This window comes from Panulirus ornatus, chromosome 26, assembly GCF_036320965.1.
Source record: "Panulirus ornatus isolate Po-2019 chromosome 26, ASM3632096v1, whole genome shotgun sequence".
NCBI classification, from domain to species: Eukaryota; Metazoa; Arthropoda; class Malacostraca; order Decapoda; family Palinuridae; genus Panulirus; species Panulirus ornatus.
In genome coordinates this window covers 10,656,344-10,671,866 of record NC_092249.1, presented here as the reverse complement: position 1 = coordinate 10,671,866, position 15,523 = coordinate 10,656,344, and the positions used below count along the sequence as shown (strand labels likewise).

General features: G+C 46.4%; 1 protein-coding gene across 1 annotated transcript in view; it reads left to right on the top strand.

Annotated features, from left to right (window-relative positions):
- The window catches only part of LOC139757448 (solute carrier family 22 member 3-like), a 149,441-nt gene that overhangs the window by 56,417 nt on the left and 77,501 nt on the right, over positions 1–15,523 (top strand). The window contains exon 4 of the mRNA XM_071677973.1: positions 11,579–11,837. Coding sequence (XP_071534074.1) covers positions 11,579–11,837 — 259 coding nt within the window. The remainder of the gene's footprint in view (positions 1–11,578; positions 11,838–15,523) is intronic.

Sequence of the window (15,523 nt, the reverse complement as noted above, 5' to 3'; positions counted from 1 at the left end):
CAACTGGGTGTGATTCAGGGCATGTCAGCTGGGTTTGTTCCAGGGTACGTCAGCTGGGTGTGTTCCAGGGCATATCAGCTGGGTGTGATCCAGGCCACGTCAGCTGGGTGTGTTCCAGGGTACGTCAGCTGGGTGTGTTCCACGGCACGTCAGCTGGGTGTGATCCAGGGTACGTCAGCTGGGTGTGATCCAGGGTACGTCAGCTGGGTGTGATCCAGGGCACGTCATCTGGGTGTGTTCCAGGGCATCTCAGCTGGGTGTAATACCGGGTACGTCAGCTGGGTATGGCCCAGGGTACGTCAGTTGGGTGTGATCTAGGGTACGTCAGCTGGGTGTGATCCAGAGCACGTCATCTGGGTGTGTTCCAGGGTACGTCAGCTGGGTGTGTTCCAGGGCAAGTCAGCTGGGTGTGATCCAGGGTACGTCAGCTGGGTGTGATCCAGGGTACGTCAGCTGGGTGTCATTCAGTGCACGTCAGCTGGGTGTGATCCAGGGTACGTTAGCTGAGTGTGATCCAGGGCACGTCAGCTGGGTGTGATCCAGGGCACGTCAGATGGGTGTGATTCAGGGCACGTCAGCTCGGTGTGATTCAGAGCACGTCAGCTGGGTGTGATTCAGGGCATGTCAGATGGGTGTGATTGAGGGTACGTCAGGTGGGTGTGATCCAGGGTACGTCAGCTGGGTTTTGTTCCAGGGTACGTCAGCTGGGTGTGTTCCAGGGCACATCAGCTGGGTGTGATCAGGGTCGTCAGCTGGTGTGATCCAGGGCACGTCAGCTGGTGTGATCAGGGCACGTCAGCTGGGTGTGTTCAGGGTACGTCAGCTGGGTGTGATCCAGGGCACGTCAGCTGGTGTGATTCAGGGCACGTCAGCTGGGTGTGATTCAGGGTACGTCAGCTGGGTGTGATTCAGGCACGTCACTGGGTGTGATTCAGGGTACGTCAGCTGGGTGTGTTCAGGTGACGTCAGCTGGTGTGATCAGGTACGTCAGCTGGTGTGCAGGCACTCGTGGTGATCAGGGCACGTCAGCTGGGTGTGATCAGGGACGTCAGCTGGGTGTGATCAGGCACGTCAGCTGGGTGTGATCAGGGCACGTCAGCTGGGTGTGATTCAGGCAAGTCAGCTGGTGTGATTCAGGGAGTCAGCTGGGTGTGATTCAGGGTACGTCAGCTGGGTGTGATTCAGGGCATGTCAGCTGGATGTATTGAGGGCACGTCAGCTGGGTGTGATTCCGGGCATGTCAGATGGGTGTGATTCAGGGCACGTCAACTGGGTGTGATTCAGGGCATGTCAGCTGGGTGTGATTCAGGGCACGTCAGCTGGGTGTGATTCAGGGCATGTCAGCTGGGTGTGATTCAGAGCACGTCAGCTGGGTGTGATTCAGGGCATGTCAGCTGGGTGTGATTCAGGGCACGTCAGCTGAGTGTGATTCAGGGCATGTCAGCTGAGTGTGATTCAGGGCACGTCAGCTGGGTGTGATTCAGGGCACGTCAGCTGGGTGTGATTCAGGGCTTGTCAGCTGGGTGTGTTCCATTGTACGTCAGTTGGGTGTGATTCAGGGCACGTCAGGTGGGTGTGATCCAGGGCACGTCAGCTGGGTGTGTTCCAGGGTACATCAGCTGGGTGTGTTCTAGGGCACGTCAGCTGGGTGTGATGCAGGGTACGTCAGCTGGGTGTGATCCAGGGTACGTCAGTTGGGTGTGATCCAGGGCACGTCAGCTGTGCGTGATCCAGGTCACGGCAGCTGGGTGTGTTCCAAGGTACGTCAGCTGGGTGTGTTCCAGGTCACGTCAGCTGGGTGTGATCCAGGGTACCTCAGCTGGGTGTGATCCAGGGCACGTAAGCTGGGTGTGATCCAGGGACGTCTGCTGGGTGTGATCCAGGTCACGTCAGTTGGGTGTGATCCAGGGCACGTCAGTTGGGTGTGATCCAGGGCACGTCAGCTGGGTGTGATTCAGGGCACTTCAGCTGGGTGTGATTCAGGGCACGTCAGCTGGGTGTGATTCAGTGCTTGTCAGCTGTGTGTGTTCCAACGTACGTCAGCTGGGTGTGATTCAGGGCACGTCAGCTGGGTGTGATCCAAGGCAAGTCAGCTGGGTGTGATCCAGGGTACATCAGCTGGGTGTATTCCAGGGCACGTCAGCTGGGTGTGATGCAGGGTACGTCAGCTGGGTGTGATCCAATGTACGTCAGCTGGGTGTGATCCAGGGCACGTCAGCTGTGCGTGATCCAGGTCACGTCAGCTGGGTGTGTTCCAAGGTACGTCAGGTGGGTATGTTCCAGGGCACGTCAGCTGGGTGTGATGCAGGGTACATCAGCCGGGTGTGATCCAGGGTACCTCAGCTGGGTGTGATCCAGGGCATGTCAGCTGGGTGTGATCCAGGGACGTCAGCTGGGTGTGATCCAGGTCACGTCAGTTGGGTGTGATCCAGGGCACGTCAGCTGGGTGTGATTCAGGGTGCGTCAGCTGTGTGTGATCCAGGGTACGTCAGCTGGGTGTGATCCAGGGCACGTCAGCTGGTTGTGATGCATGGTACGTCAGCTGGGTGTGATTCAGGGCATCTCTGCTGGGTGTTATTCAGGGCAGGTCAGCTGGGTTTGATTCAGGGCACGTCAGCTGGGTGTGATTCAGGGCACGTCAGCTGGGTGTGATTCAGGGCATGTCAGCTGGGTGTGATTCAGGGCATGTCAGTTGGGTGTGATTCACGGCACGTCAGCTGGGTGTGATTCAGGGTCCGTTAGGTGGGTGTGATTCAGGCCATGTCAGCTGGGTGTGTTCCTGGGTGTGTGCCACACTTTGAGCTGCCTCACTTTACTGCCACACTTTGACCTGACACACTTTACTGCCACACTTTGACCTGACACACTTTACTGCCACACTTTGACCTGCCACACCTTGACCTTCCACACTATAAGAAAGTTTTTTCACTCTCCAAATTTCGTAAATGCTTCCTATTGTCTCGTCTTTTTCCTTTTCATGATACTTTCTGTGTTTCAAATAAGGCCCGGCCTCGATGTTGACTTTCGTCCATGACTGGAACCTCCAACATAAAAACACGAAAAATCTAGTGAGCGTCAGCTAAATGTGGCCCAGGCAAGTCAGTCGGATGTGACCCGGGCACCTCAACTGGATGTGATCAGGGGCACATTACCTGGATGTGGCTGAGACACGTTAGCTGGGTGTGGTTGGGACAAGTCTGCTGAGTGTATTCCAGGGCACCTTTGGCTGCTGTGGTTCATGGCATGTCAGCTGGATGAAGCCTAAGGCACATTATTTCGGTGTGGTCTAGGGCACGTAAGCTAGGCATGGTCCAGGTCACGTAAGCTAGGCATGGTCTAGGTCACGTAAGCTAGGCATGGTCCAAGGCACGTTAGCTGGATGTGACACTGGGCACGTCAACTGGGTGAGATTCATAGCAAGTAAGCTGTTCCTGGTTCAAGGTACGTTAGCTAGATATGACCCAAGAAAGGTCAGCTGGGTGTGGTTTAGAGCGCGTAAGCTAGATGTGGTCCAGGGCTCGTGAACTGGGTGTAGCCCAGGGCACATCAGCTGGATGCGACCTAAAGCACATCTTGAATAAGATCATTTGTAAGTAATTATCACGAAGTCATCTTGTGCAAAATATAACCTGCGTCTCGGGATGTGTTGGTGACCACAAACACTTGGCAATCTTCACATGAACCTGTGTTGGTGACCACAGACACTTGGCAATCTTCACATGGACCCGTGTTGGTGACCACAGACACTTGGCAATCTTCACATGAACCTGTGTTGGTGACCACAGACACGTGGCAATTTTCACATGGACCCGTGTTGGTGACCACAGACACTTGGCAATCTTCACATGAACCTGTGTTGGTGACCACAGACACTTGGCAATCTTCACATGAACCTGTGTTGGTGACCACAAACACTTGGCAATCTTCACATGGACCTGTGTTGGTGACCACAGACACGTGGCACTCTTCCTATGGACCTGTGTTGGTGGCCACACACTCGTGGTAATCTTCATATGGATATATATTGATGACCAAAGATTCGTGGCAAACTTCATATTGACCTGTATCGGTGACCACAGACCCGTGGCAATCTTCACATGGGCCTGTGCTATTGACCCCACATACGTGGCACTCGCCACAGGAACCTGTATTGATGACCACATACTCGTGATACTCCTCACATGTACCACTGTTGATGAACAGACATGGCCGTGTTACAACAGACACGTGGCAATTTTCACATGGTCCTGTGTTGGTGACCACAGACACGTGGCAATCTCCACATGGGCTTGTATTGGTGACCAAAGACACTTGATAATCTTCTCACGTGTCTCTGTTGGTGAAAACAGACTCGTGGAACTCTTCTAATGGACCTGTGTTGCTGACCACAGCCACGTGGCAATTTTCACATAGGCCAGGGCCGGTAACCACAGATGTGTTACCATCTTCACATATGCCTATGTTGGTGACCACACACACGTGGCAATCTTTACATGGACCCGTGTTGATGACCACAGATACGTGGTAATTTCGACGTGGACCTGTGTTGGTGGCCACAGACACTTAGCAATCTTCATATGGATATATATTGATGACCAATGATTCGTAGCACTCTTCACATGGACCTGTGTTGTCGACCACAGACACGTGGCAATCTTCACATGTGCTTCTGTTGGTGACTAAGCACACGTGGCACTCTTCACTTGCACCTGTGATGGTAACTACAGACACATTTGAATCTTTTCATGCGACTGTGTTGGTGACCACAGACACGTGCCAAACTTCTCATGTGCCTGTGTTGGTTACCACAGACACGTGAGAATATACTCACGAGCCTGTCTCTGTGACAGCAGACACGTGGCAATCTTGACATGGACCTGTGTCGGTGACCACAGACACGTGGCACCCTTCAAATGTGCCTGTGTTGGTGACCACAAACACATAACAATCTTTACATGGACCCATATTGTTGACCACAGACACGTGGTAATCATCACATGGACCTGTGTTAGTAACCACAGACACGTGGCAATTTTCACATGTACCTGTGATGGTAACCACAGACGCGTGGCAATCTTCATATGGACCTGTGTTGGTGATCACACAATCGTAGCACTATTCACATGGTCCTGTGTTGGTGACCACAGACACGTGGCATTCTTCATATAAACCTGTGTTGTTGACCAAAAACGCGTGGCTATCTTCACATGTGCCTGTGTGGTTAACACTAACACGTGGTAATTTCTAAACATTGTCCCGTATTGGTGGCCACAGAAACGTGGCAATCTTCACATGGATCTCTGTTGGTGACGACAGACATGTTGCAATCTTTGCATAGGCTTGTGTTGGTGGTCACAAACACGTGGCAATCTTCTCATGTGCCTGTGTTGGTTACCACAGACACATGGGAATATACTTATGTGCCTATGTTGGTAACCACAGACACGAGGCAGTCTTTACATGGACCCTTGTTGATGAACCCAGATACGTGGCACTCTTCAGAAGCACCCGCGTTGGTGACCACAGACACGTAGCACTCTTCACATGGACCTGTATTGGTGACCATAGATACTTGGCAATCTTCTCATGTACCTGTGTTGGTTACCATAGACACGTGGGAATCTTCTGATGTACCAGTGTTGGTTACTACAGACACGTGGGAATATTCTCATGCCCCTTTGTTGGTGATCACAGACACGTGACCTTTGAAATGGACGTGTGTTGGTGATCACAGACACGTGGCATCTTCATATAGGCCTGTGTTGTTGACTACACATACGTTGTAATCTTCACATGTGCCTGTGTCGGTGACTACAGATAAGTAGCGCTCTTCACATAGAATTGTGTTGGTGACCAAAGACACTTGGTAATCTTCTCATGTGTCTGTGTTGGTGACAACAGACACGTGGCAATTTTCCAATGGACCTGTGTTGCTGACCACAGACATGTGGCAATATTCACATGGGCCTGGGCTGGTAACAACAGATTGTTACAATCTTCACATATGCCTATGTTGGTGACCATAGACACATGGCACTCTTCACATAGACTTGTGTTGGTGACCACAGACACATGGTAATCTTCACATGGACCTGTGTTGGTGACCATAGACACGTGACAATCTTTACATGGATCCGTCTTGTTGACCAGAGACGTGTCAATCTTCAAATGAACCTGTGTTGGTGACCACACATACGTGGCAATCTTCATATAGACCTGTGTTGGTGTCCACAGACAAGTGGCAATTTTGACATGGACCTGTGTTGGTGACCACAGACTCGTAGCACTCTTCACATGGACCTGTGTTAGTGACCACAGACACGCGACACTCTTCGGGTAGACCTGTGTTGGTGACCACAGACTCGTGGCATTCTTCATATAGACCTGTGTTGGTGACCACAGACTCGTGGCTTTCTTCATATAGACCTGTGTTGGTGACCAGAGACATGTGGCAATCTTTACATGCGCCTGTTTTTGGTGACCATAAACACGTGGCAATATTCAAACATTGACTTTCTTGGTGACCACAGAACAGTGGCAATCTTCACATGGGCGTGTACTGGTGACCACAGACACGTGGCGATCTTCATATGATCCTATATTGGTGGCCAGAGACATGTGGCAATCATTTATGGTCCAGTGTTGGTGACCTTAGACTCGTGGCACTCTTCACATGTACTTGTGTTGGTGACCACAGACATGTGGCAATCTTGAAAAGGGCCCGTGCTGGTGACTACAGATACGTGGCAATCTCCATATGGACCTGTGTTGGTGACCACAGACACTTGGCACTCTCTACATGGGCTTGTATTGGTGACCACAGACACGTTTGAATCTTCCGATGTGCTTGTGTTGGTGACCATACACACATTGGAATCTTCTCACACGGCTTTGTTGGTGATCACAGACACGTGGTAATCTTCTGATGTGCCTGTGTTGGTGACCACAGACACGCGACACTTTTCAAATGGACCTATCTTGGTGACCACAGACACGTGGTAATCTTCACCTGGACCTGTATTGGTGACCACAGATACGTTATAATCTTCACATGTTCCTGTGTCGGTGACTACAGATACGTGGCGCTCTTCACATAGACATGTGTTGGTGACTACAAACACTTGGTAATCCTCTCATGCGCCTGTGTTAGTAACCACAGACACGTGGCACTCTTTTCATGTGTCTATGTTGGTGACCACAGACAAGTGGCACTTTTCAAATGGACCTATGGTGATGACCACAGACACGTGGTAATCTTCACATAGGCCTGTGTTGGTGATCACAGATGCGGTACAATCTTCACATGTGCCTATGTTCGTGACCTTAGACATGTTGCACTCTTCACATAGACCTGTGTTGGTGACTACAGATACATGGTATTCATCACATGAACCTCGGTTGGTGACCACACAAACACGTGTCAATCTTCACATGTGCCTGTGATAATGACCACAGACACGTGGCAGTCTTTACATGGACCCGTGTTAGTGACTAAAGACTCGTTGCAATGTTCTTATGGAGCTGTGATGGTGACCACATACACGTGGCACTCTTCACGGAGAAATGCGTTGGTAACCACAGACAAATGGCAATCTTCACATGTGCCTCTGCTAGTGACCACAAACACGTGGCAATTTTTAAACTGACCATTATTGTTGACAACAGACAAGTGGCAATCTTCACATAGACTTGTGTCGGTGACGAAAGACACTTGGCAATCTTCACATGGGCTTGTGTTGGTGGCCAAAGACACCTGAGTATCTTCACATGGACCTGTGTTGGTGACCATACACTTGTAGCAATCTTCTCATGTGCGTGTGTTGGTAACCACAGACACGTGAGAATCTTCACAAGGGCTTGTGTTGGTGACCACAGACACGTGGCAATCTTCCCATATGCCTGCGTTGGTGACCAGAGACAAGTGGCAATCTTCACATAGGCCTGTGCTGGTGACGGAAGACACTTGGCAATCTTCACATGCGCCTCCGTTGGTGACCAAAAACACGTGGCAATTTTTAAACATTGACCATTATTGGTGACCACAAAAACGTGGCAATCTTCTGTTGGGCCTGTGTTGGTGACCACAGACACGTGGCAATCTTTACATGGGCCTGTGTTGGTGACCGCAGAAACGTGGCAGTCTTCACAAGTGCATGTGTTGGTGACCACAGGCACGTGTTACTCTTCACATGGACCTTCGTTGGAGATGATAGACACGTGGCAACATTCATATGTGCCTCTGTTGGTGACCACAGACACGTGGCAATGTTTACATAGACCTGTGTTGGTAACTACAGATACATGGCAATCTTCACATAATCCTGTGTTGGTGACCACAGATAAGTGGTAATTTTGACATATACCTGTGTTGATGATCACAGGTACGTGGTAATCTTCTCATCGGCCTGTATTGGTCACCGCAGACAATTGGCAATCTTTCCATGTGCCTATGTTGGTGACCACAGACACGTGGCAGTCTTCAAATGGGCCTGTCTTAGTGATCAAAGACACGTGGCAATCTTCACATCAGCCTGTGTTGGTAACCACAGATCGTGGCAATTTTCATATAGGCATGTGCTCATGACTACAGAACCGTGGTAATGTTCTCAAGTGCCTGTGTTACAGACCACAGACACGTGAGAATCTTCACTTGGACTTGTGTTGGTGACCAGAGACACGTACCAATCTTCTCACGTGCCTGTGTTGGTAGCCAGAGACACGTGGGAATCTTTTCATGCGCCTGTGTTGGTGATTACACACACGTGGTAATCTTCTCATGTGCCCGTGTTGGTGACCACAAACACGTGGCAATCTTAACATGGACTTGTGTTGGTGACCACAGATACGTTGCAATCTTCACATAAACATGTGTTGGTGACCAAAGACACTTGGCAATCTTCACATACGCCTATGATGGTGACCACAGATACCTGATACTCTTCACAGAGAAATGTTTTAGTGACCAAAGACGCTCGGTAATCTTCACATGGGCCTGTGTTGGTGACCAAAGACGCTCGGTAATCTTCACATGGGCCTGTGTTGGTGACCAAAGACACCTGGCTGGCACTTCTCCTAATGGCCTCTGTCAGTGACCACACAGACGCGGCAATCTTGACATGGACCTATATTGGTGACTACAGACATGTGGTTATCTTCTCATGTGCCTGTATTGGTGACCACAAACACGTGGCACTCTTGAAAGGGACCTGTGTTGGTGGCCTCAGAAACGTGGCTTTCTTCACTTGGACCTGGGTTGGTGACCATAGACACATGGCAATCTTCACATAGGCATGTGTTAGTGACCCCAGATACGTTACAATCTTCACATGTCCCTGTATTGGTGACCTCAGACACGTGGCACTCTTTACATAGACTGTGTTGGTGACCAAGGACAAATTGCAATCTTCAAATGCGCCTGTGTTGGTGACCACAAACATGTGGCAATATTTAAACAGTGACATGACTTGGTGACCAAAGAAACGTGGCTATCTTCACATTGGCCTGTGTTGGTGACCAGTCACGGAACGATCTTCACATGTGCCTGTGTTGGTGACCAGTCACGGAACGATCTTCACATGTGCCTGTGTTGGTGACACAGACACATAGTAATCTTTTATTCCTGTATTGATGATCCCAGACACGTGGCACTCTTCAAATGGACCTGTGTTGTTGTCCACAGACCCGTAGCAAACATTACATGGACCTGTGTTGGTGACCACAGACTCACGGGAATCTTCTCATGTGCCTGTATTGGTGACCACACATACGTGATAATCTTCTCATGTGCCTGTATTGGTGATCACATGCACGTGACACTCTTCATATGGATGCGCATTTGTGACCACAAGCACGTGGTAATCTTCACATGAACCTGTGTTGGTGACCACAGTCACTTGGCAGTCGTCACATGTGCCTGCATTGGTGACCAGCGACACGTGACACTCTTCACATATGCTTGTGTTGGTGACCATAGACACGTGGCGATCTTCACATGGGCCTATGTTTGTAGTCACAGACACGTGGGAATCTTCTCATGTGACTGTGTTAGCTACCACAGACACGTGATAATATAGTCGTGTGCCCGTCTTTGTGACCACATACACGTAGCAATCTTCACACGTGCCTGTGTTGGTGTCCACAGACACGTGGCAATCTTCTCATGCGCCTGCGTTGGTGACCACCACCACGTGGTAATCTTATCATGTTCCTGTTTTGGTGACCTCAGACACGTGGCACTCTTCAAATGGACCTGTGTTAGTGACCAAAGACACGTGACGATCTTCACTTGGTCCTGTGTTGATGACCACAGACACTGGGCAATCTGCACAAAGGCCCGTCTTCATGAACACAGATACGTTACAATGTTCACATGTGCCTGTGTTGGTGATCAGAGACACGTATCACTCGTCACATAGACCTGTGTTTTTGACCAAAGACACGTAGCAATCTTCATATGCGCATGTGTTGGTGACCACAAACACGTGGTAATTTCTAAACATTGATCTGTGTTGGTGACCACAGAAACGTGGCAATCTATCTTCACATGGGCCTCTGTTGGTGACCACAGACACGTGGCAATCTTTTTATGCGCCTGTGTTGGTGACCAAAGATACGTGGTAATCATCTCATGTGCCAGTCTGGGTGACCACAGACACGTGGCAATCTCCACATGAGCCTGGGTTGGTGACCACACACACCTGGTAATCTTCACATGGATCTGTATTGGTGACCAGTCATGTGACGATTTTCACATGGGCCTCAGTTGGTGACCACAGACACCTGGCAATCTTCAAATGGACCTTTGTTGGTGACCACAGACACGTGGGTATCTTCACATGGGCCTGTGTTGGTGACCACAGACACACTGAGAATCTTCACATGAACCTGTGAAGGTGTCCACAGACACGTGGTAATCTTCGTATGGTCTTATATTTGTGACCACACGCAAGCGGCAGTCTTCACATAGGCTTCTGTTGTTGATCACAGACACGTGGCAATCTTGACATTGGCCTGTGTTGGTGACCACTGGCAAGTGGCAATCTTCTCATGTTCCCGTGTTTATGACTGCAGACACTTGGCAATTTTCACAGGGGCCTGTGTCAGTGATCAGAGACACGTGGCAACCTTTACATATGCCTGTGTTGGTGACCACAGACCGTGGCAATCCTCATATCGACCTGTGTTGGTGACCACAGACCGTGGCAATCCTCATATGGACCTGTGTTGGTGACCACAGACACGTGGCAATCTTCATTTGAGACTATTGGTGACAACAGATACGTGGCAATCTTCACATGGGCCTCTGTTGGTGACAACAAGCACGTGGCAATCTTCACATGGACCTGTGTTGGTGACCAGAGACATAGCACTTCACGTAGACCTGTGTTGGTGACCACAGACATGTGGCAATCTTCACGTGGACCTGTTTTAGTGGCCACAGACACGTGGCAAACTTTATATGAACCTATGTTGGTGACCACAGACACGTTATGACTAACTTCTGGTAACATAATGTTTAACAGTTGGATTGGATGATGATGATGATGATGACACAACTGGCATCGTCTGTGTTTTCCAGATGGACTGGGTGTGCGAGGATGACTGGCGTCCTACTATGGCACAGTCACTGTTCTTCATAGGATCGTTGTTTGGGTGTCCTACCCTGGGATGGGTGGCAGACCGCTGGGGCAGGATACCTACGACCGTATTCTCCAACCTTCTGGCCGCCATAATCGGTATTGCTTCAGCCTTCAGCTCCTCCTTCATCATGTTCATCGTCAGCAGGTTCCTCATCGGCTTTATCTATGAACAGCACTACACCATTGGTTTCATTCTCAGTAAGTACCATTAACACATGATACATTCTCAGTAAGTACCATTAACACATGATACATTCACAGTAAGTACCATTAATGCATGATACATTCTCAGTAAGTACCATTAATGCATGATGCATTCTCAGTAAGTACCATAAACACATGATACATTCACAGTAAGTACCATTAATACATGATACATTCTCAGTAAGTACCATTAACACATGATACATTCACAGTAAGTACCATTAATGCATGATACATTCTCAGTAAGTACCATTAACACATGATACATTCTCAGTAAGTACCATTAACACATGATACATTCACAGTAAGTACCATTAATGCATGATACATTCTCAGTAAGTACCATTAACACATGATACATTCTCAGTAAGTACCATTAACACATGATACAGGTGCATTCTCAGTGACTACCATTAACACATAATTCATTCTCAGTAAGTACCATTAACACATGTTACATTCTCAGTAAGTACCATTAACACATGATACATTCACAGTAAGTACCATTAATGCATGATACATTCTCAGTAAGTACCATTAACACATGATACATTCTCAGTAAGTACCATTAACACATGATACAGGTGCATTCTCAGTGACTACCATTAACACATAATTCATTCTCAGTAAGTACCATTAACACATGTTACATTCTCAGTAAGTACCATTAACACATGATACATTCACAGTAAGTACCATTAATGCATGATACATTCTCAGTAAGTACCATTAACACATGATACATTCACAGTAAGTACCATTAATGCATGATACATTCTCAGTAAGTACCATTAACACATGATACATTCTCAGTAAGTACCATTAACACATGATACAGGTGCATTCTCAGTGACTACCATTAACACATAATTCATTCTCAGTAAGTACCATTAACACATGTTACATTCTCAGTAAGTACCATTAACACATGATTCATTCTCAGTAAGTACCATTAACACATGATACATTCACAGTAAGTACCATTAATGCATGATACATTCTCAGTAGGTACCATTAACACATGATACATTCACAGTAAGTACCATTAATGCATGATACATTCTCAGTAAGTACCATTAATGCATGATACATTCTCAGTAAGTACCATTAATGCATGATACATTCTCAGTAAGTACCATTAACACATGATACATTCACAGTAAGTACCATTAATGCATGATACATTCTCAGTAAGTACCATTAACACATGATACATTCACAGTAAGTACCATTAATGCATGATACATTCTCAGTAAGTACCATTCACACATGATACATTCTCAGTAAGTACCATTAACACATGATACATTCTCAGTAAGTACCATTAATGCATGATACATTCTCAGTAAGTACCATAAACACATGATTCATTCTCAGTAAGTACCATTAACACATGATACATTCACAGTAAGTACCATTAATGCATGATACATTCTCAGTAAGTACCATTAATACATGATACATTCTCAGTAGGCACCATTAACACATGTTATATTCTCAGTAGGTACCATTAACACATGATACATTCTCAGTAAGTACCATTAACACATGATACATTCTCAGTAAGTACCATTAACACATGTTATATTCTCAGTAGGTATCATTAACACATGATACAATCACAGTAAGTATCAGTAACACATGATACAATCTCAGTAGGTACCAGTAACACATGATACATTCAGAGTAAGTATCCGTAAAGCATGATACATTCTCAGTATGTACCAGTATCACATGATACATTTTCAGTAAGAACCAGCATCACAAGATACATTCTCAGTAAGTACAAGTAACACATGATACATTCTCAGCAAGTACCAGCAGCACACGATACATTCTCAGTAAATACCCGTAACTCATGACACATGCTCAGTAAGTGCTCGTAACACATGACACATTCTTAGTAAGTACCCGTGACAAAAGATACATTCTCAGTTAGTACCCGTTCCATATGATACATTCTCAATAAGTGCCCGTAACAAATGATACTTTCTCAGTAAGTACCCGTAACACTTGATACATTCCCAGTCAGTACTCGTAACACGTGATTCATTCTCAATACGTACCCGTAATACATGATACATTCTCAGTAAATACCCGTAACACATTTTCAGTAAGTACTCGTAACATATGACACATTCTTAGTAAGTACCCGTAACACATGATACATTCTCAGTCAGTACCCGTAACACGATACATTCTCAAAAAGTACCCGTAACACGAGATACGTTCTCAGTATGTACCCGCAACACATGATACAGTCTCAGAAAGTACCCGTAACACATGATATATTCTCAGAAAGTACTCGTGACACATGATACATTCTCAGAAAAGACCAGTAACACATGATACTTTCTCATTAAGTACCGGTAACACATGATATATTCTCATGACACATTTTTAGAACATTCTTAAAAAGTACCCGTAACACAAGATACGTTCTCAGTATGTACCCGTAACACATAATACATTCTCAGTAAGTACTCGTAACACATGATGATTCTCAGTAAAGACCAGTAACACATGATATATTCTCAGTAAGCACCGGTAACACGTGACATATTTTCGGGAAGTACACGTAACATGATATATTATCAGTAAGTACCCGTAGCACATAATACATTTTCAATAAGTAGTGGTAGCACATGATATACTATCAATAAGTACTGGTAACACATGATGCATTCTCAGTAAGTACCGGTAACACATTATACATGCTCAGTAAGTACCGTTAACACATTATACATGCTCAGTAAGTACCGGTAACACATTATACATGCTCAGTAAGTACCGGTAACACATTATACATGCTCAGTAAGTACCAGTAAGACAGGACACATTCTCAGTAAGAAAGGGTAACCCATGAGCCATTCTCAGTAAGTTTCGATATCATATGATACATTTTCAGTTAGTACCGGTAACACATGACACATTCTCAGTAAGTGCCAGTAACACATGATACATTCCCAGTAAGTACCAGCATCATATGATACATTTCAAGTAAGTATTAGGATCACATGATACATTCTCAGTAAAGACCAATAACACATGATACATTCTCAGTAAGCACAGGTAACATATGATACATTCTTATCAAGTACAGTTAACACATGATACATTCTCAGTAAGCACAGGTAACACATGATACATTCTTATCAAGTACAGTTAACACATGATACATTATCAGTAAGCACAGGTAACATATGATACATTCTTATCAAGTACAGTTAACACATGATACATTATCAGTAAGTACCAGTAAACATGATACATTCTCAGTAAAAGTAACGCATGATACATTATCAAAAAGTACCGTAACACATGATACACTTTCGGTAAGTACCTTTACACATGATACATTCTTATCTTATACCGGCAACATATTATGAAATATCACTAAGTACGAGTATCACATGATACATTCTCAGTAAATACCAGTAACACATGATACATTCTCACTAAGTACCCCTAACACGTGATACATTTTCAGTAAGTATGATACATTCTCAGTAAATACCAGTAACACATGACACATTCTTAGTAAGTACTCGTAACACATGATACATTCTCATTTAGTACCGGTAATATATGATACATTCTCATTAAGTACAGATAACACTTAATCCACTCTCAGTAAGTACTAGTAGCACATGATACATTCTCATTAAGTACCGGTAACA